Source organism: Tupaia chinensis, unplaced genomic scaffold (genome assembly GCF_000334495.1).
Source record: "Tupaia chinensis unplaced genomic scaffold, TupChi_1.0 Scaffold146386_1, whole genome shotgun sequence".
NCBI classification, from domain to species: Eukaryota; Metazoa; Chordata; class Mammalia; order Scandentia; family Tupaiidae; genus Tupaia; species Tupaia belangeri.
In genome coordinates, this window is record NW_006206241.1 from 2,979,358 (window position 1) to 3,003,518 (window position 24,161).

At 40.7% G+C, this 24,161-nt stretch overlaps 1 protein-coding gene across 1 annotated transcript in view; it reads left to right on the plus strand.

The window, feature by feature from the left end:
• The window catches only part of ICE1 (interactor of little elongation complex ELL subunit 1), a 74,197-nt gene that overhangs the window by 7,073 nt on the left and 42,963 nt on the right, over positions 1–24,161 (plus strand). Inside the window, 9 exon segments of the mRNA XM_006168899.2 lie at positions 6,056–6,114; positions 6,604–6,638; positions 11,023–11,041; positions 12,314–12,425; positions 17,314–17,390; positions 19,908–19,945; positions 22,266–22,348; positions 22,549–22,588; positions 22,671–22,727. Coding sequence (XP_006168961.1) covers positions 6,056–6,114; positions 6,604–6,638; positions 11,023–11,041; positions 12,314–12,425; positions 17,314–17,390; positions 19,908–19,945; positions 22,266–22,348; positions 22,549–22,588; positions 22,671–22,727 — 520 coding nt within the window.

Consider the following 24,161-nt stretch of genomic DNA (forward strand, 5'->3'; position numbering starts at 1 on the left):
GCTTAACATGCTGACTGCATACGCAGAGTCGTGGGGCTTCTGGACCCTGGGCTTCCTTGCAGCATAGGTGGGCTGGGCCTTTTGCTGACTGAAGAACATCTGAGGTTGGTGCCTGTAGATCTTTTGTCTAGGTTGCTTAGAGTTCTTCAGAGAAGGTGTTTCTGTTCCCCAGGCTGGAGGACAGAAGGACTGGGTGCCACCGTTTGGGAGCTTCCTGGCTGCCAGTCTGGGGTCTGGGGATGGTGCCCTGCCCAAGCGCTCCTGGTGTCGCAGTCCAAGCCCTTCTTGAGAAAGCATGGCTTCTGCTGCGTGGGGAGGAGCAAATTCTCCAAGGCCTGGTGGGGAACTGGGGATTGGGATTGAATGTTTATCAAGAAGCTTGAAACCAGTGTTTATTTTAGTTCCCTTCCCCCTTCACCTTCGTCTCTGGAGAATCTTTTTCACTGATTCCCAAGTATGCTGAAGGTTCGTGGTGTAAACTTGAGTTGGTTCTCTCTTATCACCCCTGCTGGCTTCTTGGGTGCTGAATCATTACTCTCAGATCTGCTTCCCAGGTTGTTTATTTTCTATGCTGTTCTCACACTTGTTGGTTTTGCCCATTTGGGAAAAATTCCTTTGTAGTTCTAGTGGGATTTACGGGCAGATAAAAAAGTGGTATCTATCTTTTCTGCCCAGAAATCTGGCTAGGGCCCACCCTAATCCAGAATGACTTCATTTTAACCTAGTATAGCTGTAAAAGACCCTGTTTCCAAATAAGGTCATTCATTCTGGGATACTTGGGGTTAGGACTTCAGCACATGTTATTTCTTTTTGGAGAGATTTTTGCTTTAAGGCACATGCGCTCACCAGACAGATGGAAATGGAGAAATCACCCCTGGGAGAATGGTCATGTGACAATCTCTTCTCCATTTTCTTACAGGATTTTGGACATGCATGCACATGCGCCCAGTGTGAGTTTTAATCTGGGTATGTGGGAGTTCAGTGATGTAACCATTATGCTCTCTGCTGCTTCCTTTAACATGTGTTTTTGAAAGTGGACAAGATTCAGCCTATGACAGCTGATGACCCAGCAGTTCTGTACCTAGCAACTTATTATTTTTTTTTTTTTGAGAGGTTTTTGCTATAGGCTGTGTGTGTTCACAGGAAAGACAGAGAGAGACAGATAGAAAAAGTAAGAAATCACCCCACAGAGGGGATGGTCATACTGCAATCCCTTATCCATTCTCTTCTTGGGATCTTGGGCACGCATGCACATGTGCCTGGTATGAGTTTAAGCCACAGCATCCAGGACTTGTGCCACAGTTGACTACATGGGAGTCCAGTGATGTAACCATTATACCATCCTCTGGTCCCCCTAGCAACTATTTATGCAAGAAAGAGTCATGGCTCACTTCTTCCTTACATTTATTTATTTATTTTTAGATTGTTGTTTCTGTGAGAGGAAAAGTGACAGGCACCTTCAGCAAGGCTCTACAATGCCCTGCCCCAGCCTCAGCGAGCCAGGACCATGGGCACATGCACACGTGCCTGGCTTGTGCAGGGAGATGTTGTGTGAGAGCCCGTGACCCTCCTGTGCAGCCGCAGTGTAAGGCTGCACCACTGGCAGGGCTGGCCGGCCAGCTGCCTCATGTTTTTTGAGCAAGAAAATTGTATCTTATTTTAATTGTGTATAAACAGTGCAGAAACCATAAACATCACCTGCCAACAACATAAATGGAAAAAACCGAGTAGTAGGATATCGGAAACTTGATCCAGTGGTGTATTTAAGTAGAGTCAAAACAGTATTCAGTTATTTTTATACCAGGGATACAACATTAAACTGCTTTACTATTAGAAAGTGTATGGTAATGCACTAATATTAGCAAATAAAAGAAAAATATTTAAATGGATGCAGAGATTTGATAAAATTTCCTACTCACACATAATTTTTTTTTAAATTAATTTGCCGGAGAGTGTGTCCGTGCGCTTGTCAGAGAGACGAGAGAGGAAAGGGAAGTGAGAAGGCACGCCATGGAGCACAGTCATGCTGCAGGCCCTTCTCCAGTCCTCCCTGCTTTCCGGATCTTGGGTACACATGCACACACATCAGGAGTGTTTTTTAAGCTACTTGGTTCAGGACTGGGATGGCGACGTAAGCCATGTGGGATCCAGCTGCCTTCACCACCATGCCACAAGCTGGTCCAGTGAAATTTTTAAAGAAACCATGTAGAAGTTTTTATAACATGATTAAAAAGTATCATCCAAAATCCAGGAGCAGACCAAACTTAAATCATTTATTCTAATTTAAGCCAGGATGCATGGTTTTGCCGCTGCTACTCCGTATTGTACTGAGGCCTTAATTCAGGAAGACAAGGACAAAAAAATGAAGTACAGGTGTGAGGTAAAGAAAAGATAAAACTACCATTATTTGTGGATGTTATAACTTCACATCAACATCCAAGAGAATCAGCACAACTCCTTTGCATCTGAGTGTAAGGAAGCATTGTAAAATGAGCAAGAATACTGTAATTAACAAACAAAAATTAACATTATTCCTGCACATCATAGGAATCAATTAGAAAATGTAACAGAAAAACCAGCAATATCAGAAAGAGCATTCTTGGAAGAAAATCCAACCAGGGATATAGAAAATTTACAGGTGAGGGACCAGCAGTTAGCGTAATGGCTATGTCACTGGACTCCCATGTAGTCGACCACGATTCGCATCCCTGACCCAGTGGCTTAAAACTCACACCGGGCGCGTGTGCGTGCGTGCCCAAGATCGCAAGAGGAGAATGGAGGAGAAGGGATTGCGGCGTGACCATCTCTCCTGGGGGATGATTTCTCGCTTTCTGTCTCTGTCTGTCTGTCTGGCGAGCACATGCGCCCTATAGCAAAAATCTCTTCCAAAAAAAAAAAATTATAGGTGAGAATAGGCAATTATCATTATTTGTATTTTGTGCTTGACTTTTAAACAAATTTTAATGTTTTAAGTAGTTGTTATATGAACATAACAGTTGTTACAATGGGACTTCCCCATTGTCTGAACCATTTGAAATGTAATGGAAACAAATGTGACAGATAGAAGGTACAAGAAGGAACAATGTACCGTTTTCTAAGATACAGTGGGGAGCCCTGGCTAACTAGTGCTGACATATATAATGTTTCATTATTTGTATCTCAAATTTATTGTGTGCTACCAAACTGCTTTCAGATCTTAGCACCTCTAGTTTGAGTTTTCTTTTCCTTATGTCCTTATTAATACTTTTATTCTGCCTAGTGAATAAAAACAGATCTTTTGCTATTTTATTTTGCCTCTTCCTGATGCCAAAAAGACTAACTTTTTTGTCTCTCCTTCATACTGGAGTCTCCGTCTGTGGACAGTTGATGTGCTTTGACCTTCCTCGGTGCTGGTATTCTTGCCTTCCTGAGATTGATTGCTTAGAGCTGTTTACATTGCTACAAACTCTCTCGTATATTTTGTTCTCATCTATGTGATTCTTTTGAGATGGTTATATTTATAGTTTTGTCACTGACTTTATAGTTTTCAGTGCTGCGTTTACAGTTTTAACATGGAAAGCCAAATACACTCATGCTATTGATAGTCCATTTGTGCTTTATTGATTCATAATGTTTTTAGAGTCTGTGTTTGTCTTGGTCCACGCTTACATTGCTCACATAAATGTCGGAGGCTTGGTGATTGATAAAGAAATAGAGATTGATTGAACTTGCAGTTCTGGGGGCTGCAAAATCCAAAGGCACGGGGCTTTTGCAGGCCTCAAGCCAGCTTTTGTCCCAGCATGGCTGACGGAGCAGGGAGGATGGAAGGCATGTACAGAGAGAGCAGCGGAGGCTGCCCCCTTCCCTTTTCACAACCCACCCTCACCAAAAGCAGCCCCTTTTTAGACAGCATCAATCCATCAGTCCGTCACGAGGCTGAGGCCTGCAGGATCTAGTCGCCACCCACTTGCTGTCCCCACCTCCCGGAGCCATTACATTGAGAACCAGATTTCAAACTGAACCTTTGGAGGACAAACCATTGTCCAAACCGTAACAATTATAGTGTTATACTTTACATACACATAAATTCCAGGAGAGTTAAAGATTAAATATGAAAATAGTAAACAAATAGAGGCATAAACTGCTAGAATAACGTACATGTGATCCTTAACATAATAGGGTTCTTTTTATTTTATCTGGGATGGGATAGAATCTTCTAAACTTGTTATCAAGAAACATCAAGAAAAGCTATGCTTGACTTTAAGAATATTTAAAAGTTCTGTATGCATGTATGGGTATATTTTAATGATCGGTTGACAAACATATATTCGTAATGTTTGCTGAGAGGTTACTGTTCACAACTCCTAAGAACGGTGCAGCCACATCAATGAGTTAATGTTATCAACAGGCTAAATAGAAGTATGAATGGCCAGAAGAGCAGGGGAAGATTTCTCGAGATCAGTAGTAAGTGTTAACGAACAGCATCTCTTAAGTTCAGGTACACAGCCATCCTGCTGCAGGGAGTGGGAGGTTGCAGGTACACAGCCGTCCTGCTGCAGGGAGTGGGAGGTTGCAGGTACACAGCCATCCTGCTGCAGGGAGTGGGAGGTTGCTGGCAGCAGGACAGCGAGTGCTGTGGTGAGCATGGCTGAGTCCATTGCAGGCCGCCTGCTGTGAAGGGTCAGCGTTAAGCAGAGATTGCTGGTCCAGGAGTAGCACTCTTTGAACGTTGTCCTAAGGAAAAACAGAGGGGACTCAGAAAGGAATGGACAGGGGAGTTCATTCGAGATTTTAGTAAAGACGGAAAAGGTTCTAAATGCCCTTCAGTAGAGAATTGGTAAACTGATTAATTTTAAATGTATTTAGAAATCCAGGAGCAATGAGCAATGCCTAGACAATTATGAGTGATTTTGTAACAAGTTATAAGAGAACTGATACTTTTCACTTTATGTATCTTGATGTATGGGTTTTTTTTTTTTTCTCTGTTACATTATACATATAACTCCAAAGAAAATGCAGCTATTACTAGAAAGGGAAATATGTAACTTAATCAAAACCATTTGGATTATCTAGAAAATGACATTTTATGAATAATCTGAAAACTGAGCATAGTTCGGATGATATAGTCAAATTATTACTTAGGTATAAAAACGTTAGTTATTGTTGGTCAAACCCATGGCTGGCAGTTATGACCGAATCTCACATAGCCAACCATGTGGTTTGAGTCCTGGACCCTGGGGCTTGAGAAACATGCCAGTCACTTAATGTGTGTGTGCCCCATATCCCGAAAGGAGTGAGCAAAAAACGGAGGAGAAGGGATTGCAGTGTGGCTGTGCCCCATGGTTATTGCTTTCTTGCTTTCTCTCTCACTCTGTCTCTGGCCAGCACGTGAACACTGGCAAAAAAAAAAAAAAAAGGCTACTATGTTTTAAAGTAAGTTCTTATTTCTGAAGTATTTACTGGTGAAAAAGTAACACATTAAAAGAGATCAGTTAAAATAAAAAGACCAGTTTTTTTTTTAATTTTTAGAAATATTTGAACAGAATAACTAACGATGTTTTTCCTTTCAGTGTGATAGCAATAATTTAGAGCCAAATTTCCAGTTGGTCCCTAAAGTGTAATAACATATATACTTACAAAATACATTTTTTCACCTAAACTTGGCACCATTTTAATATTTCTATTCATTTTCCCCTCCATGTTACTTATTTATTTTTTGCAGCCTTTGGTAGTGTATGTCTTTTTCATAGTCTTAAGTCCTTTCTATAACTTTGCAGGTGAAGACTGCCTCAGTAAACTAGAACGGTGAGTGCTGAGTGAGCGCTGGGGTTAATCACACACAGTTAACTTACTATATAGGAATGCTGCCATCCCCAGGGAAGAGGTGTAGGCAGGCCACACAAATCCCAGTGAGTTTATGCGCAATAAAAGTAATAGATTTACATAATTCCTTTGTATCTGTATTAAACAAATAACACTGTATTTTCTAATCATGTTATAGAAAACAGTTATACTTAAGGTTGTGAATTTCACTAATGAAAACATAAATAACTCACTGTAGCTTTTTTTCTTTCAGAATTTAAATGAATACGTTGAAGCACTAATTACCTTGAAACAGAAAATCATCAACACAGAGTAAGTGTGTGTGTGCATTTGGTAGAACTTTGAAGCCTGACACCGACTGAAGCGGGCAGTAGTTTTAGGCCTTGAGAGCTTGACTTGCTTGTGTGGGGGCTTCCTGGTGTCCCTCGCCTGAGAGCTCGAGGCCTGCCGGCTGCTGGAGTGCTGTGAGTGGCTCGTGCCTCTGAAACAAAGGGCTCATGCCTTAGAAGGAAGCTGTTTTCACTAAACTGAACGTTTTTTTAAAAAACATTCTTTATAACTTCAGACCTGGATCTCAGATTTTCTTAGAATTTCAAAAGGTATGAGGTTCTTTTTTTAAAATTATGTAATGGTCTCATGAATTTATAGGTCAAGATGTTAGTTAGATACATGAATTAAGCAAGCATAAGTTTGTTTCAGGAAACCTAGTAAAAGGGGTGCTTTTCATGGTTTAAAACATGATTTTAACATAGTATACTTTTTAGATAAAAAGTAACCTAGTTCTTCTTTTCTTTGTTGCAGTAATTTGTTAACAGAATACCAGAAGAAATGTGATGATATCCTTTTACTGGGATTTTCCTTTGAATTTTGGGATGATGTATAATTCCTAAAACAGATGCGCGAGTCATTGGGATCACTGTCTTCGGAAGGCCACATAGACAGGTTCTAGTAGGGGCCGCGTACAAGCTGTGAACACACATCCTTTGGAAGGCCACATAGACAGGTTCTAGTAGGGGCCGCGTACAAGCGGTGAACACACATCCTTTGGAAGGCCGCATACACAGGTTCTAGTAGGGGCCGTGTACAAGCTGTGAACGTGCATCCTTTCACATTTAGTGCATGTTTAATACTAAGCTCTACAATGAGAAGATCTCACAGTCTTTAATTTGTTTTGCTGTTGATTCTAATTTTCTTAGTCTCATGAGTTTATTAGTGGATAGGTTTTTTTAGTTACTGAGGATGTGACATATTCCATAGATGTAGGACCAGGAAAGTCAACATGACACTATCTGAATGCTTTTGTGGATCTTCAGAAAGTATACTGTGGGGACACTGAAAATGTTGGGAAATAGGCATTTGTTTATTATTTTTCTTTTGTAGAGAATTGTAGTACATACCCAGAATCGTATAGAAATGTTGTAATTTTATATTCGCAAGGCAGTCCTCGACTTCCAGGCATTGTTGGTTTAATAACCATTTACTGAGCATCTGTAGTGTAGGTGGCCATGGTGAAATATTTTCTTAGCAGGGGAAAAAGGTGTGTGTAATTGGTCCTGCCATACCTCATGGTGAAAACACTTGCCTTTATTTATATCTCTGTCATAAAAATATGAAGTGTCTCTATAAAAGTGAACATACATACATCTTTAGGAATTCATTGAGATTCACGTTCATATTCAATATATTTTTTTTTTTGAGAGGTTTTCGCTATAGGGCGCGTGCGTTCGCCAGACAGAGAGAGACATAGAGACAGAAAGCGAGAAATCACCCTCCAGGGGGGATGGTCACGCCGCAGTCCCTTCTCCTCCATTCTTTTCTCGGGATCTTGGGCACACATGCACACGCGCCTTGCGTGAGTTTTAAGCCACCGGGTCCGGGATGCGAACCGCGGTCGACTACGTGGGAGTCCAGCGACATAGCCATTACGCTAACTGCTGGTTCCTGATATTGGGATAGACTATGCTGTTCAACTTTGACAGTAACCTGAGGCCTTCTGCAGTATGATTTATGGCAAACCCAAATGTATATGTGATCACCAATTACTTATTGTGTTGGTGTCATCATATCTAATATGTGTCAGTGATAAAATTAAGACATACTGTTTAGACCCAGCCCTGTATTGCAGAGGGAGCTGATTGCACAGGGCCAAACGTGGTAAGACTCCTGGCGTTGATGACTTGAAAGCTATACTTGGTGAGGGACCAGCAGTTGGCGTAATGGCTATGTCGCTGCACTCCCATGTAGCTGACTGCGGTTGGCTGGACCCCATGGCTTAAAACTCATGCCAGGCGCGTGTGCGTGCGTGCCCAAGATCCCAAGAGGAGAATGGAGGAGAAGGGATTGCGGTGTGGCCATCCCCCCTGGGGGGTGATTTCTCGCTCTCTGTCTGTCTCTGTCTGGCGAGTGCATGGACCCTATAGCAAAAAAACCTCTCCAAAAAAAAAACTGTACTGGGTGAGTATGCATGCTTCTTATACAAAATCCTGATGGGATGAACAAATAGAGGAAAAGGATTGCAGGATGACCTATGATGTTCCATTGGGAAGACTGTTTTCTCTAAGATGAGCACACCCACTCTCTGGCAATTAAAAAAAAAAAATAGCATTTTGGGACCAGCAAGTAGTATAATGGCTATGTCACTAGACTCCCATATCGTTAACCACAGTTCGAGTCCCGGACCCAATGGCTTAAACTGATACCAGGCGTGCGTGCGTGCGTGCCCAAGATCCCAAGAGGAGAATGGAGGAGAAGGGATTGCGGCGTGGCCATCCCCCGGGGGTGATTTCTCCCTTCCTGTCTTCTCTTGGAGAGTGCACGCATCCTATAGCAAAAACCTCTCTAAAACAAAATCATAGCATTTATATTCATTTTTGGTACCTAGGTTTTTTGTTTGTTTGTTTGTTTGTTTGTTAAGAACTATTTTATTTAACTTTACTTACTTATTTAATTTGACCGAGAGGGACAGACCATGAGAGAGAGCGCTCGCGCGTGAGCGTGCAAGCCAGCCACGACCAGGTCCTGTACTTGAACCGTGGTCAGCCATGTGGGAGTCCAGCGCCCTTAGTCACCATGCCATGGGCCGGCCCCCGGTACCTGTTTTTAGATTCAAATATAGAGATCATGGAAAATCTCTTGTGTGGTTTTTTTTTTTTTTTTGGTCTAAATTATCAGTCCACTTAACTATAAATAACTAAATGCACATTATTGCAAGAGTAAGCTCTTCAGTTGATTATGAAAGAGCGCAGAAATGATTATTACAACTATAATAGTTTAGATAGATAAATAGGGAAATTATTTCCAATATTTGGGGAGTATGTAGTCTTTGTATTATTTTTGGAGAATTGGTATAACATTTTTTAGATAATTTAGCTTATAATCTAGAAGGGAAATTGCTGTTTCATTCTTCTAAAATTTGGCCACAAAAGTGTTTCTTACTGTAATTGTTTTCTTTTTAGTTATTGCTATAGTATGTATGCACTCAACAGAGGGACAAGGGAGGGGGTGAGAAATCACCACCCCAGTGAGGATGGCCATACCACAACCCCTGTCTGCTCTCCTTTTGGAATTTTGGCTACGTGCATGCATGAGCTGCCATGTTTTCAGACTTCCTGGAGTAGGAGTAGAACTGCGTAGTTGGCCATGGTGGATCCAGCTGCCTTAACCAACATGCTACCCGCTAGCCCAAAAGTACTTAAATACCAGTTACCAGAATAAGTTTTTAAGTGGATAAATTTTCAGTGACATTTGGATTTCAGAAGTTGGAGCAGTGTTGTTATAATATTTAGGCTCGGCCTTGGCTATGACTGAATACTGAGTTTTTGATGAGCAAGTGTGTATTTGTTGTACCTGAACTGTGCAGTAGTTCTACAACTTGAAGAGCCAGCCTCACAGGTCCGATACAGCTTTCTTATATAACTTGGTTTCTTTTTGCTATTAGAGTAGCAAGAGATTTCTCATTTTTTTCAAAATGCAAAAGTTATTTCTTCAGTAACTACACTATGATATTTCAATATTATTTCAGCTCTTTTTGTGTAATTCTGATCCTTCTATTGTTAATTATTCTTTCAAAAAGCAGAGAGTATATTTTGTTTTATTTGACATTTTTTGAGCATTTCAAATTTGCAAAGGTTGTTGTGATTTAGGATGAATAAAACATAGTTTTTAAAAATTTTAAATGGTCAGAGGGCATTAGAGAGTGAGAGAGCACCCCTCAGCAGGGTGTGGTCATGCCACAATCCTTTTATTTCTCCATCCTATCAAGATTTTGGGCCTGCCATGTTTTCAATATGCTGGAGTTGGGATTTGAACCATGGTTGGCTATGTGGGCTTGGGCTCCCTATGTGCACGGCTTCACTGCTGTCCTGTGGGCTAGTGCAAAAGCAGTTTTTAACCTTGAAAGCTTGTATTCAGATAAAGGATGCAGACATAGTTTACAAATACACATATACTATGTCGTGGTAGAAATAGAGGAATGCATGGGAGATGAAATTTAAGAGATTATTTTGTGCTATGTTAGAATATTTTACTGGCAGTATGAGATGGGAAGATGAGGTTATTGACTTGTATATATCGTTTGAGGACTAATGAAGAGTTCGTGATCTCTTTCTTTACTAATTAAGTAGAGTTGTATACTTTTTAAAAGTACCTGATTCATGTGTGGTTTTGTTTTCTTGAGAGAGATACTGCTTTAGGGCACGTGTACTCACAAGAGAATGATATAGAGAGAAAAGGAGAAATCTTCCCCTGGAGGAATGGCCATGGTGTTATGCCTTCTCCATTTTTCTCTCAGAGTTTTGAGCACACATGCACACATGCCTGGAAGGAATTTCAAGCCTTCAGGTTCAGGACTCATATTGTAGTCGACCATGCGGGAGTCCAGTACCTTAACCAGCACACCACCTGCTGGCCCTAGTATATGGTTCTTTTTTGCGGGAAATACTCTTTGGATTATTTGAGGGAAAAAAAAAGTTACTTGAGAATTTAGTCCTACAATTTTTCTAATTTAGAGAAATAGATGTTTTTACTTTTGTCATAAATTATGATTAATAATAATTTGCTAAAAAGCCTGAATCACAAGAGTTGTTGGTGGGACTGTAAATACTGGTTTTTAGAATTTATTTGCATTCAACACAGATTATTAAAAATAATTGTTAAGTGAGTTTTATGTCCAGACAAGTATCAGAAGATAAAATTCTAAGAATTTTCTTTAATAAGTTTTACAGCTGCAGTTTGCAAGAAGGTAAGCCAGCTTGTTTCCATGGTTGGTGAACCCTGTTTGTGTAGGTGGTTTGGGGGTGGACATTTTATAAGACCAGAGTTTAGAGCCCATTTGAACAATGTGTGCATAGATAATATAGAATGCTGTTTTGATGCTCATAATTAAGATTTTTGTTTTTCTAATCAAATTGTTCAAAAGAATTTATAACTAAGCTCTTAAATTGCAAGCTGGTGTTTCACTTTTAACTGGCAGGACCAGCAGATGGCATAGTGATTATTTTGCTGGACTCCCACATAACTGACTATGGTTCAAGTCCTGTACCCAGTAACTTCAAAATCACACCAGATGTGTGTGTGTGCCCAAGATCCTGGGAGGAGAATGGAGGAGAAGGGATTGCATGGTGGCCATCCCCCATGGTGGTGGTGGTGGGGGAGTGATTTCCCACTTTCCCTCTTACCATCTCTGTCTTTTTCTCCTGCGAATACATGCAGCCTAAGACAAACACCTCTTAAATAAGCAAACTAGTTAACATTGTCTCCATGAACTGGAACTATTTAATGTGACTGTTTATCTTGTTTTATTTTTAAGTAATTTAAATTATGCCTACTTATACTTTTTAGCCATGTTTCACACACTGATTACATTTATGACTTAGAAGAAGAAAAAGTGTGGTTATAAACTGAATCACAAAATTGCTTGCCAATTAATTTAAATAAATGATATGAGCACAAGATTGGAAAGGCTAAGTTATTTGGCAGATTATCCTCTAATGTATTTTCTGTTAGGTTGAAATTCTACTGTTCTTGTTTCTTTCTTTTTTTTTTTTTTTAGATATTTTTGCTATAGGGTATGTGTGCTTGCCAGAGAGACAGAGACATAAAGTGAGAAATTATCCCCCAGGGGCTGGCCACACAGCAATCCCTTCTCCATTGCCTTCTCAGGATCTTAGGCATGCACACACATGTGCCCAGCATGAGTTTTAAGCCACTGGATCTAGGACTCGAACTGTGGTCGGCTCTGTGGGAGTCCAGTGATGTAACCATTTCCCCCTCTGCTGGTTCCATGTACTTGTTTCTTAAATGGATATGTGGTGTACTTTAACAAAAGTGGTCTGCTATGCCTATGAGATAAAAAGCAATGTGAAGGTCTGGTTAATATAAACAGGGATATGTTTAAAAACAGCCATTTGCTTATTATTGGTTCCAAGTTAATGAGTCTAAAATCATCAGTAAATATATTTAATAATGCACTATAAATATTGTATAATGATGTTAATACATTGTCCGTTTTTAGAGAGAATACTACTCTACATCACCAAGTGGAACAAATGCTTCAAAAAATTTCTCCTCTGCAGAAATGTCAGGAAGAACTGGGATCTTTAAAAGCAGAGTTAGAAGAGAAAAAGGTACCTGAAGTCACTTTCCTACGAAGGTGTATCATCAGTCAATTATGATCAGCACAGTCACGATAATTGAGACAAGGACACAGTCTGTGTGTTTGCCCAAAAAGTGACGCTGGTCGAGACCACAGCGCTTTACTGTCCTTACCGAACATCGATCTCGTGCAGTGAGGATGCCTCAGAATTCACAGGGATTACTCACTCTGCAGTACTTTGTTAATTGCTTACCTTTTTTTAAGGATCTGTAGAGGAAACATCTGAGTTTTATGGTTTATTGTGTCAAGTGTTAATTGCCTTTTTTACATTTTTCTTGTTTGAGGTATAAATTAATATGCAAGAATTTAAACTGAAAGCCAGAGATATTGTTGTATTTGGCAGAGAGAGGGCAGGGGAGAATTTGGTTTCTTCAGCGGCTTGGTTTAGCCCTGGCTGGCTCAGTGGTGACTGTTCATAAATTATGATTAATAATAATTTGCTAAAAAGCCTGAATCACAAGAGTTGTTGGTGGGACTGTAAATACTGGTTTTTAGAATTTATTTGCATTCAACACAGATTATTAAAAATAATTGTTAAGTGAGTTTTATGTCCAGACAAGTATCAGAAGATAAAATTCTAAGAATTTTCTTTAATAAGTTTTACAGCTGCAGTTTGCAAGAAGGTAAGCCAGCTTGTTTCCATGGTTGGTGAACCCTGTTTGTGTAGGTGGTTTGGGGGTGGACATTTTATAAGACCAGAGTTTAGAGCCCATTTGAACAATGTGTGCATAGATAATATAGAATGCTGTTTTGATGCTCATAATTAAGATTTTTGTTTTTCTAATCAAATTGTTCAAAAGAATTTATAACTAAGCTCTTAAATTGCAAGCTGGTGTTTCACTTTTAACTGGCAGGACCAGCAGATGGCATAGTGATTATTTTGCTGGACTCCCACATAACTGACTATGGTTCAAGTCCTGTACCCAGTAACTTCAAAATCACACCAGATGTGTGTGTGTGTGTGTGTGTGTGTGTGTGTGTGTGTGTGTATGTGGCCATCCCCCATGGTGGTGGTGGTGGGGGAGTGATTTCCCACTTTCCCTCTTACCATCTCTGTCTTTTTCTCCTGCGAATACATGCAGCCTAAGACAAACACCTCTTAAATAAGCAAACTAGTTAACATTGTCTCCATGAACTGGAACTATTTAATGTGACTGTTTATCTTGTTTTATTTTTAAGTAATTTAAATTATGCCTACTTATACTTTTTAGCCATGTTTCACACACTGATTACATTTATGACTTAGAAGAAGAAAAAGTGTGGTTATAAACTGAATCACAAAATTGCTTGCCAATTAATTTAAATAAATGATATGAGCACAAGATTGGAAAGGCTAAGTTATTTGGCAGATTATCCTCTAATGTATTTTCTGTTAGGTTGAAATTCTACTGTTCTTGTTTCTTTCTTTTTTTTTTTTTTTAGATATTTTTGCTATAGGGTATGTGTGCTTGCCAGAGAGACAGAGACATAAAGTGAGAAATTATCCCCCAGGGGCTGGCCACACAGCAATCCCTTCTCCATTGCCTTCTCAGGATCTTAGGCATGCACACACATGTGCCCAGCATGAGTTTTAAGCCACTGGATCTAGGACTCGAACTGTGGTCGGCTCTGTGGGAGTCCAGTGATGTAACCATTTCCCCCTCTGCTGGTTCCATGTACTTGTTTCTTAAATGGATATGTGGTGTACTTTAACAAAAGTGGTCTGCTATGCCTATGAGATAAAAAGCAATGTGAAGGTCTGGTTAATATAAACAGGGATATGTTTAAAAACAGCCATTTGCTTATTATTGGTTCCAAGTTAATGAGTCTAAAATCATCAGTAAATATATTTAATAATGCACTATAAATATTGTATAATGATGTTAATACATTGTCCGTTTTTAGAGAGAATACTACTCTACATCACCAAGTGGAACAAATGCTTCAAAAAATTTCTCCTCTGCAGAAATGTCAGGAAGAACTGGGATCTTTAAAAGCAGAGTTAGAAGAGAAAAAGGTACCTGAAGTCACTTTCCTACGAAGGTGTATCATCAGTCAATTATGATCAGCACAGTCACGATAATTGAGACAAGGACACAGTCTGTGTGTTTGCCCAAAAAGTGACGCTGGTCGAGACCACAGCGCTTTACTGTCCTTACCGAACATCGATCTCGTGCAGTGAGGATGCCTCAGAATTCACAGGGATTACTCACTCTGCAGTACTTTGTTAATTGCTTACCTTTTTTTAAGGATCTGTAGAGGAAACATCTGAGTTTTATGGTTTATTGTGTCAAGTGTTAATTGCCTTTTTTACATTTTTCTTGTTTGAGGTATAAATTAATATGCAAGAATTTAAACTGAAAGCCAGAGATATTGTTGTATTTGGCAGAGAGAGGGCAGGGGAGAATTTGGTTTCTTCAGCGGCTTGGTTTAGCCCTGGCTGGCTCAGTGGTGACTGTCATACTCAGAGCTTTTGCTTTGGTGTGATGTCCTTTAGAGCAGCAGTCCCCAACCTTTTTGGCACCAGGGACCAGTTTCATGGAAGGCAAATCTTCTGCACATGGAGCGGGCTCTGGTTTGGGGATGACTTGGGTGCATGGCATTTATTGCGCACTTTGTTATCATTACGTTGTGATGTATGGTGAAATCATTACGCAGCTCACCATGAAGCAGCATTTGCAGGTGCTCCCCAGCACTAGCATCGCTCCTCAGCTCCACCTCAGCTCATCAGGCTCTAGGTTCTCATGAGGAGTGTGCAACCTAGGTCCCAGGCACACACAGTTCAAAATACGGTTCGTCCTCCTTGCTTTGAGAACCTGAAGCTGCCCTGATCTGACAGGAGTGGAGCCAGGTGGTACTGCAGCAGTGGGGAGCCGCTGTAAATACCGACGGAGCTTCCCTCACTGGGAAGCCACCGTGGCTCACTGCTGTGTAGCCTGCTCCCTCACCAGCCAGGGACTGGTCCCGGCATTGGGGACTCCTGCTTTAGAGAACCTGCTGGTATAATTCATAAACTAGTCAGTGTTTTAGTGATCTGTGTTTGTCTTTACCCCTACACCTCTACCAGCTTTGACCTGTTTTTTTACAGTCTCAATTTTGTATTCATGTTTGGTCCCTTGTGGTTTCTCACTGTTGGTGAGAGGTACACAAAGCAAATCTTTGGGCAGTAGATTAGATGACCTCATACGTAAGTTTGAGGTTAGGGTTATTTCCTTTACTTGGGGGAGGGGTGATGTGTTTGTGTTTTGAGGTGACCTGTTATGCTAAGAGGGCGCACTGGGAGAAGATGCCCAATTCAGATATGAAAGTGGAAACTATCCTCTAATGGAGGACACACTCCTTTTAAAAACCAAGTTACTATAAAGCAGTTGAAGATGCTGTTAACCTGATTTTCTATATAAATTTTGGTTTACTCTTTCTAGCAGTCTTAGACGAGAATTCATGGGTTTTATAGATTAAAGCATTTCAAGTCTGTGAATTTGGAGGTTTGCGTGAGACACACTGTGGCCACGCTAGAGTGGTTCCTGCTTTCTAACCCATTTTCCAGGCCCTTTCCGTCACAGCATTGGTGCCTTGATCTTCTCCAGTTCGCCGCTTCGTGGTGACATGTAGTATCTGAGGTCTGATGCGCTCTAACAGGGCACAGTGACTTCCCAGTTTCTATAGACATTCTTATCTGTTTATCTATATGTAAGGAGGTTAAACCAAAACAGTCGCAGTGTTTAGCTATGCCTACTCTGTTGCCTAATCTCACCAGCCATATCAGAGGAAGCATGAACACGAGGCTCAGACTTCTGTGAAAAATCCTGTTTAGTCACTGGGTCACTGTGACTGAAAGAATAAGCCTTTCAGACCCCAGACTCTTCATTTGTGAAGAAAGAATATTAAACCCTGTTTCCAGAGCTGTTGACATTAAAGAAATACTATATACTTGTTATGCTATACCACTAAGAGCTTTTCTCATTCTCTAATGGCCATCAGATGTGTGTGTGTGTGTGCGCATGCATGTGTGTACACACACCTACATAGACAATATGCATACACATGCTCTGGTGAATGGTCCTCAAAAAGTTTATGGAAAGTGCATATATTGTGAAAAAATGATGAGTAGATTTCAAAATTTTTTGCATCAAGACAAATTTGTACTTTAATTCCATTTTCCACTAACTTTTTGAAGTTTCCGCATATCAGTTTTTTTTTTTTTTGTTTTTTTTTTTTTTTGAGATGTTTTTGCTATAGGGCGCGTGCGCTCACCAGACAGACAGAGAGAGACAGAGAGACAGAAAGCGAGAAATCACCCCCCGGGGGGGATGGCCACGCCGCAATCCCTTCTCCTCCATTCTCCTTTCGGGATCTTGGGCACGCACGCACATGCGCCCGGCGTAAGTGTTAAGCCACTGGGTCCGGGACGTGAACCGCGGTCGACTACGTGGGAGTCCAGTGACATAGCCATTATGCTAACTGCTGGTCCCCCTCATATCAGTTTTCACACATTTTTCTCAGTCACATTAAGCATAAAGGTTTGTTACATTTTTTTCATAGTATTAATAGCTAATATTTATTAAACTCAAATATATTCAGGTTTTTCAGAATTTTAATTGATTGAGACAATATTATCTATTGATATTTAAACCAAGAGTATGAAGATTTGAAATTTCCTTAGTATGTTGTTTTAAATTTTATAGCTTTTATTTGATTATACTATTGTGTCTAAAAATCTGGTTGTATTCATTAAAATGTCCAGTGGGTTGTGTACTTTGGTGTCCTGCTTGGTGTATTTATTCATGTTGTTATTTTCATACTGTTAAAGATGAGCATTTAATTTATCAAGGTCGAAACAAGTTATAACAGTGATTCTCAATTTGGCACTTTTTCTTTAGAGTTCTCTAAAGTTATATCAGGATACTCATCAGGAATATGCTCGTGTCAAAGAAGAATGTTTGAAAAGTGATGCTCAGTAAGTAGTTTTGAAATTACTGTAGATAAGTTACCTTCATCTTCCAAAATAGATCATCCATAAATTAGTAGTGTTTCTCTTTTCTTCAGTTTGGGTTTTTGGGTCATAATTATCTGTGTGATCTTCAGCTATTAATAACTGAATTCACCTTGGGTTTCCACACCTTTAAAATGGAAAGTATGGGACCAGCAGATGGCATAAATGGTCATATCACTGGACTCCCACATAGTTGACCACAGGTCGAGTCCTGGACCTGGTGACTTAAACTCACACCAGGCATGTGTGCATGCATGCTCAAAATCCCAAGAGGAGAATGGAGAACACGGGATTGCAGTGTGGCCATCCCCCCAGAGGGTGACTTCTTGCTTTTTTTCTCTCTGGCAAGCACATGAGTCCATAGCAAAATCTCTCAAAAAATAATAAAATAAGGGCCAGCGGGTGGCATGGTGGTTAAGGGCGCTAGACTCCCACCTGGCCAACTGTGGTTTGAGCTCTGGACCTGGAAGCTTGCTTTCTCGCTTTCTCTCTCTGTCTCTGTCTTTCTCTGGTCAAATTATAATAGATAAATAAAGTTCAGTAAGATAATTCTTAAGAAAATAATAAAGTAAAATAGGAAGTAGATCTACTTTGAAGGAATCGAAGGAGGATGCAATAAGTCATTATATGTTAAAAGGTCATCAACAGAAAGAACTTCATACATGCTTTTACATATATATGTTCATGCAGACTTATGTGTCTGTGTATATAAAAACAGTTACTGACACTTTTCTTTGTACCAGGACTTTAACAGATGTATGGAATGGTTGTCTTCATTATTATTAATAAAAAGGACTGTCCTGGGGTAGGCAGGTGGCATGCTGGTTAAGACACTGGACATTCCCATATGGCTGTCCACGGTTCGAGTCCTGGACCTGGTGACTTCCTTTCTTGCTTTCCTTTTCTCTTCTCTCTCTGGTCAAATTAAATAATAACAACAACAACAACAAATGGAATTAAATAAATAAATAATTTTAAAAAGGAGTGTTCTGAAACACACCATTGAGTATTCTGAGGTTTGATGCTATATTTATGATATCTGGAAATAAACACATAGCTACACGTGCAGTGGTTTAATGTAGGTGTGACGGAGCAGTGACTCAGACTCCTGCTCAGAGTTGCCTGCCTTCTCCCGACCACAGGTCGAGTCCTGGACCTGGTGACTTAAACTCACACCAGGCATGTGTGCATGCATGCTCAAAATCCCAAGAGGAGAATGGAGAACACGGGATTGCAGTGTGGCCATCCCCCCAGAGGGTGACTTCTTGCTTTTTTTCTCTCTGGCAAGCACATGAGTCCATAGCAAAATCTCTCAAAAAATAATAAAATAAGGGCCAGCGGGTGGCATGGTGGTTAAGGGCGCTAGACTCCCACCTGGCCAACTGTGGTTTGAGCTCTGGACCTGGAAGCTTGCTTTCTCGCTTTCTCTCTCTGTCTCTGTCTTTCTCTGGTCAAATTATAATAGATAAATAAAGTTCAGTAAGATAATTCTTAAGAAAATAATAAAGTAAAATAGGAAGTAGATCTACTTTGAAGGAATCGAAGGAGGATGCAATAAGTCATTATATGTTAAAAGGTCATCAACAGAAAGAACTTCATACATGCTTTTACATATATATGTTCATGCAGACTTATGTGTCTGTGTATATAAAAACAGTTACTGACACTTTTCTTTGTACCAGGACTTTAACAGATGTATGGAATGGTTGTCTTCATTATTATTAATAAAAAGGACTGTCCTGGGGTAGGCAGGTGGCATGCTGGTTAAGACACTGGACATTCCCATATGGCTGTCCACGGTTCGAGTCCTGGACCTGGTGACTTCCTTTCTTGCTTTCCTTTTCTCTTCTCTCTCTGGTCAAATTAAATAATAACAACAACAACAACAAATGGAATTAAATAAATAAATAATTTTAAAAAGGAGTGTTCTGAAACACACCATTGAGTATTCTGAGGTTTGATGCTATATTTATGATATCTGGAAATAAACACATAGCTACACGTGCAGTGGTTTAATGTAGGTGTGACGGAGCAGTGACTCAGACTCCTGCTCAGAGTTGCCTGCCTTCTCCCGTCAGAAGTCCACCTTAAACAAATGCATCCGCTGCCCCCAGGAGAGTGGTGTGGACACTGACATGCAAGTTCCCGAGAAGCACATTGACTACGTAGATGCTGCGCTGCAGTTTAGGGAGGGGCCCAGAGGCACCCACGGCAGAGCACAGATGGGTCTGTAGACAGAAAGGACAGCGCTTCTCATCTGTTTTAGAAAATACTGCTCACTAAATGGTGTGCTCTTCCTTCTTAGGTTTCTTTTTCATGGGAGCAGTTGCTGGTAATTGCAGTTGTTGGCATGTGATACTAGTTGTGACTAAAGGTTTGCTAATCCCTCTCAGAGACTAAACATGTGCCTCAGAGTATAATATCATATTTTATCTGTTATGCTGCTTTTTGCCCGTTAACTTTACAAAATGTTTTTATTAGGAAGAAGAAACTCGAGGCTAAGGTGAAGAAGCTGGAAGGTAAGTGGCACTACCACTGCTGGTTAAGTGAAGATGTTGGTTACACGGACTGGATTGTTGGTCATGTAGTCGATCATGGAGCTGAGTTGTGCTGGGGTGACAGAGGTTGGGCATCCCTTAGCTGAAATGTCTGGGACCAGAAATACTTCGGATCTCAGAATATCTGCATGTGCATCATGATTTTCCTTGAAATAGGACCTGAATCTAACATGAAGTTGTTTCATGCCCATATATACATTATACACATAACGTTACCTGCGGGTAATTTTACGCAGTTTGGGACTTACTATTTGAGGCCAGGGGTGGAGTTTTCCAGTTGTGCTGTCATGTTGGTACTCAGAAAGTTTCAGATTTTGAGCATTTCAGATTTGGATTTTCAGGTTAAGGACCCCCAACCCGTGCATCCTTGGTCTAGTAGGAAGATGCATTCACTGTGACTGCATAATAAGGTGGAGATGGCATGTAACCCGACAGGTTACTGCCCCCAAATAGCAGCCTCTTCCATTGCTAGAAAAGCAGCAATTAATGAAAGGATTTAATAATAAAAGGTTACAATGTTGAGTATCAAGAAACTGATGTACTTTGATAGTTACAACAGCCATAGTTACAACAGCCGTAGAGAGACTTTTAAGAAATTCCCTACTTGAGGGAGTTTTCATTTGTGCCTGATCATCCCTCAGCCCGCACCCTCTCATTAGCTTTTCTAGTCACAGTGTGTAAGAAGGGGGCAAAAGAGCCATGCGAGAATCTGGGAAGTCGAAGTCTTCACACTTCACCAAGAACCCTTTCAGGAATCAGTAGTGACCCAACTTCTGATCTTTCTAGCGACTTTTTCCTCCCTCCTCTGTGGGGTTGGAGCTTGAGCATGGTGTCAAGTAGGGACAGCTGGGCTCTGCCAGACTCACCCCTCCCACCATCTTCCTTTCATTTGTCCTGCCTCGTGGGCCTCCTGCCCATCATCCTGGCATTGCTCTCCTTCAGAGATGCTTTCTTTTCATCTAGAGCATGAAGCAAAATTAAAATTTAGCTGCATCAGTGCATATAGAATAGTCATTGCTGAAGATATTTCTAGTCATTTATTTTAAATCGAGATTGAGCTAAATGTTTTGGACATAAACTTTGCTTTTCCTCTGAGTTGATTGTTGCAGCAGTGCACTGGCACCATGGCAGGAAGCTCATTACTGGGCTCTTCCTTAGATCGCCTTCCCTGTGTGGGGGCATGTGTCTGTTTAAGGAAATATTTTTAAAGAGCCCTGAAATGCCTGGGAGACTATATATACACATATTTTATAACTGCCTTTTTCTGGAAAAAAAAAATGTCGCCCTTATTTTTCATGTAACACAGTACTTTTCTCAGAAAGTGATAGGACATAATAAAGACTGGTGGGTATAGACTACTCAAGCTTGTTAGAGCACCGGGAAGGAGGATTCGTGCTGTGGGTCTATGGGTGTTACTGGTCTTGGCTGTGTCTCTGCATATTCAGGCAGTGCGGGTCAGACGTCTAGTTGTGTATCTGGACAATTTGGTGCTTCAGAACCAAACAGTGGAACGAAGGATTTCCTGAAGGTCCAGAGAAAACCTAGTTGTTAAAGGAGCTATGTTCCACATGGCTGACTGTGTGGGATGTGGGATTTAGTTTGAGCTCTAGCCCTGGAGGCTTGAAAAGCGTGCCAGGCATGTGTGCGTTGCCCAAACCACAACAAGATGGAGAAATGGAGGAGAAAGGTGTGGCCACACCCATCAGGGAGTGCTTTCTGCCTCTCTCTATTTCTCTCTGGCAGTTAAAACAAACCAACAAACAAAAAAATAGCTAAAAAGCAGGTCTCTAATCAAGGCATTAGAAACTCAGATTAGTTAACCTCTTGAAGGGACTTTCAGGAAAGAGTAACAATATCTGCAGTAAGCATTAAGATGGCCCCTGCTACAGTGTTGGACTGTATTCTGAGATGAAGTCGTCGTTCTGAAATCTGTTAGACTTTAGGGTTATTGACTACTGAAATGGGATACCTGATCTCTGCCTCAGCACTAGGGCTTCAGATTCTTACCTAGTAGAAGAGCTTGGCATAGTTGTGCCTAGTTTGGAAAGGAGTCTGAAGGCCTGTGCAGTTTTTTGGTTTTATAACTGACATTTCCAAACATGTTGTGCATTCAATCTTCACTGATAAAACACTGAAGAAGCAGTAACTTTATATAAAATTCGACTCCAAGTTCTGAACAGTGAGAAAAGCTTGTAGTAGATTAGATCAAGTGTTTCATTAACATGGTAGTAAAGTCGGTAAATTATTTCTCTCTATTGCCTCGTTGTACTTTTAAATAAAGAGGCTGCTATGAAGCAAATTCAAGACTTCAAGCAACTAAGAAATGAAAAGAAAATACTTGAAAAGGAGTTTAAGAAGACACAGGTATGACATAAAAGCAGTGCGCACACAATGTTGACTCTGGGTGGGGGGGTTCCTGCCACAGGCGTTTGTGGTACCAGCAGAGGTGGCAGGTGCGAGGCCGCCAGCACACAGTCGCCATCCCCACCAGCTGGTCGCTCTGCTCCCTGTGGTGCAGAGTCATCGTTCTGAGCATAAACTCTACCAGTGTTTTGTTTTCGCAGGAAAGACTTGATGAAGTTGCCAAACAGAAAAATGAAAAGGGTGAGTATTCAGTGAATGTATACTTTAAAAAGTTCTATTTTGATATGCAGTTTAAAAAAATTTTTTTTTCTTCATATTTTAGAGTTGAGACATATTGGAACACAAATTTCAAGTGACTCATATGGAAGTATAGATAAAAGTAAGTATATAGAAGCTTTTGTTTTCATCTGTGGATTACTTTTAGTATTTTTTGTAGTTTGGGAGGTGGCATGTTGTTTTTACATGTAATTGTGAAGATGCCTGAGCCTAGGAGATGTTTCCTGGTAGGAGCAGCCACATATTTTTCTGTGTCTTCATCGGGTCTGTGCATGTAATCAGCTTATCTCAAAGCATTACAGGGCATGAACTAGTCGACAGTAGCATTGTTTGGAAAAGGAAAATGAGTTGGAGGTATTTAATGTAATTTCGGTGTGTTTTATTAAGTAAGTATAAATATTCTATCTAGATTACAAATAATTTATTAAACTTCTAGGTCACACACACACACACACACACACACACAATGTTAAAGTCAGGCAGTAAAACTATGTAGAGTCAAAGCCCTGTGGCATATTTTCCAAAAGCAGAAGAATTTAGGGAAGGCCCAAAGCTAAGAAGAAAAGTAATGTGGCAGTCGTGGGACTAGGAAGGGTAGTATGTCCGAACACATGTCACTACTGATTCCAGGTCTTACCGAGGAAGGCCAGAGACTGGCGTTGTCACTTCAGTACTTCCATTGTTGTGGGACCCTTGGACATGACATCTTGCTTTTGAGTTTTTATTCTGTTTTAAAAACATTTTGGTTCTTTCAAGGATATATCAAAAATGTCAAGTAAGTAAGTAATGGGGGTCTGCCAGTGGTATTGTGGTTAGACTTCAAGTCTCAGACCTGATGGATTGAAGGACACACCAGGCAGGTGCCCAGAATTCTTAGAGGAGGGTGGGGAAGGGAGGGACTACAGAGTGGTCATCCCCCCTGGGGGATCTCCCTGTCCCCTTCTCTCTCTCTACCCCCTCTGTGGCTCTCCAGTGAATGCATGTACACAGTAGTAAAAGATTTTTAAAGAGTGAGTAATGGTATTTTTATCTCACCAATGAGGTGTTTTCCTCCAAATGGAAATGATTAAAAAGTTAAACACTCTTAAGTTTAAGTCATTCTCTCTCTCTCTCTCTCGCTCTCTCTCTCTCGCTCTCTTTTTAGGTTTTTGCCATAGGGCATGTGTGCTCACCAGACACTCATGCACAAAGAAATACCCACCCATCCCCCAAGGTACAAGGTGCATGGCCATGTTGCAGTCCCCTCTACTCCATTCTCTCAGGATTTGGGACACTCATGCACATGTGCCTGCCGTGTCCTTAAAGCTGCCGAATCTGGGCCTCCAACTGTGGTCAGCCACGTGGGAGTCCAGTGCCTTAGCCACTACAGGTTTAGAGTGTCTCTTGAGAAGATACTTTTTTTCGTAATTTTTTTTTGTAAATGTCACAGTATAAATTTGTTTTTCTGTACATCTTTTTAACAGTTCACACCTTCCAGCTGCCCGAGCACTGATTTCTTGTTTGTCATTGTTACAGATGCCTAAGTCTATGTGCTCTT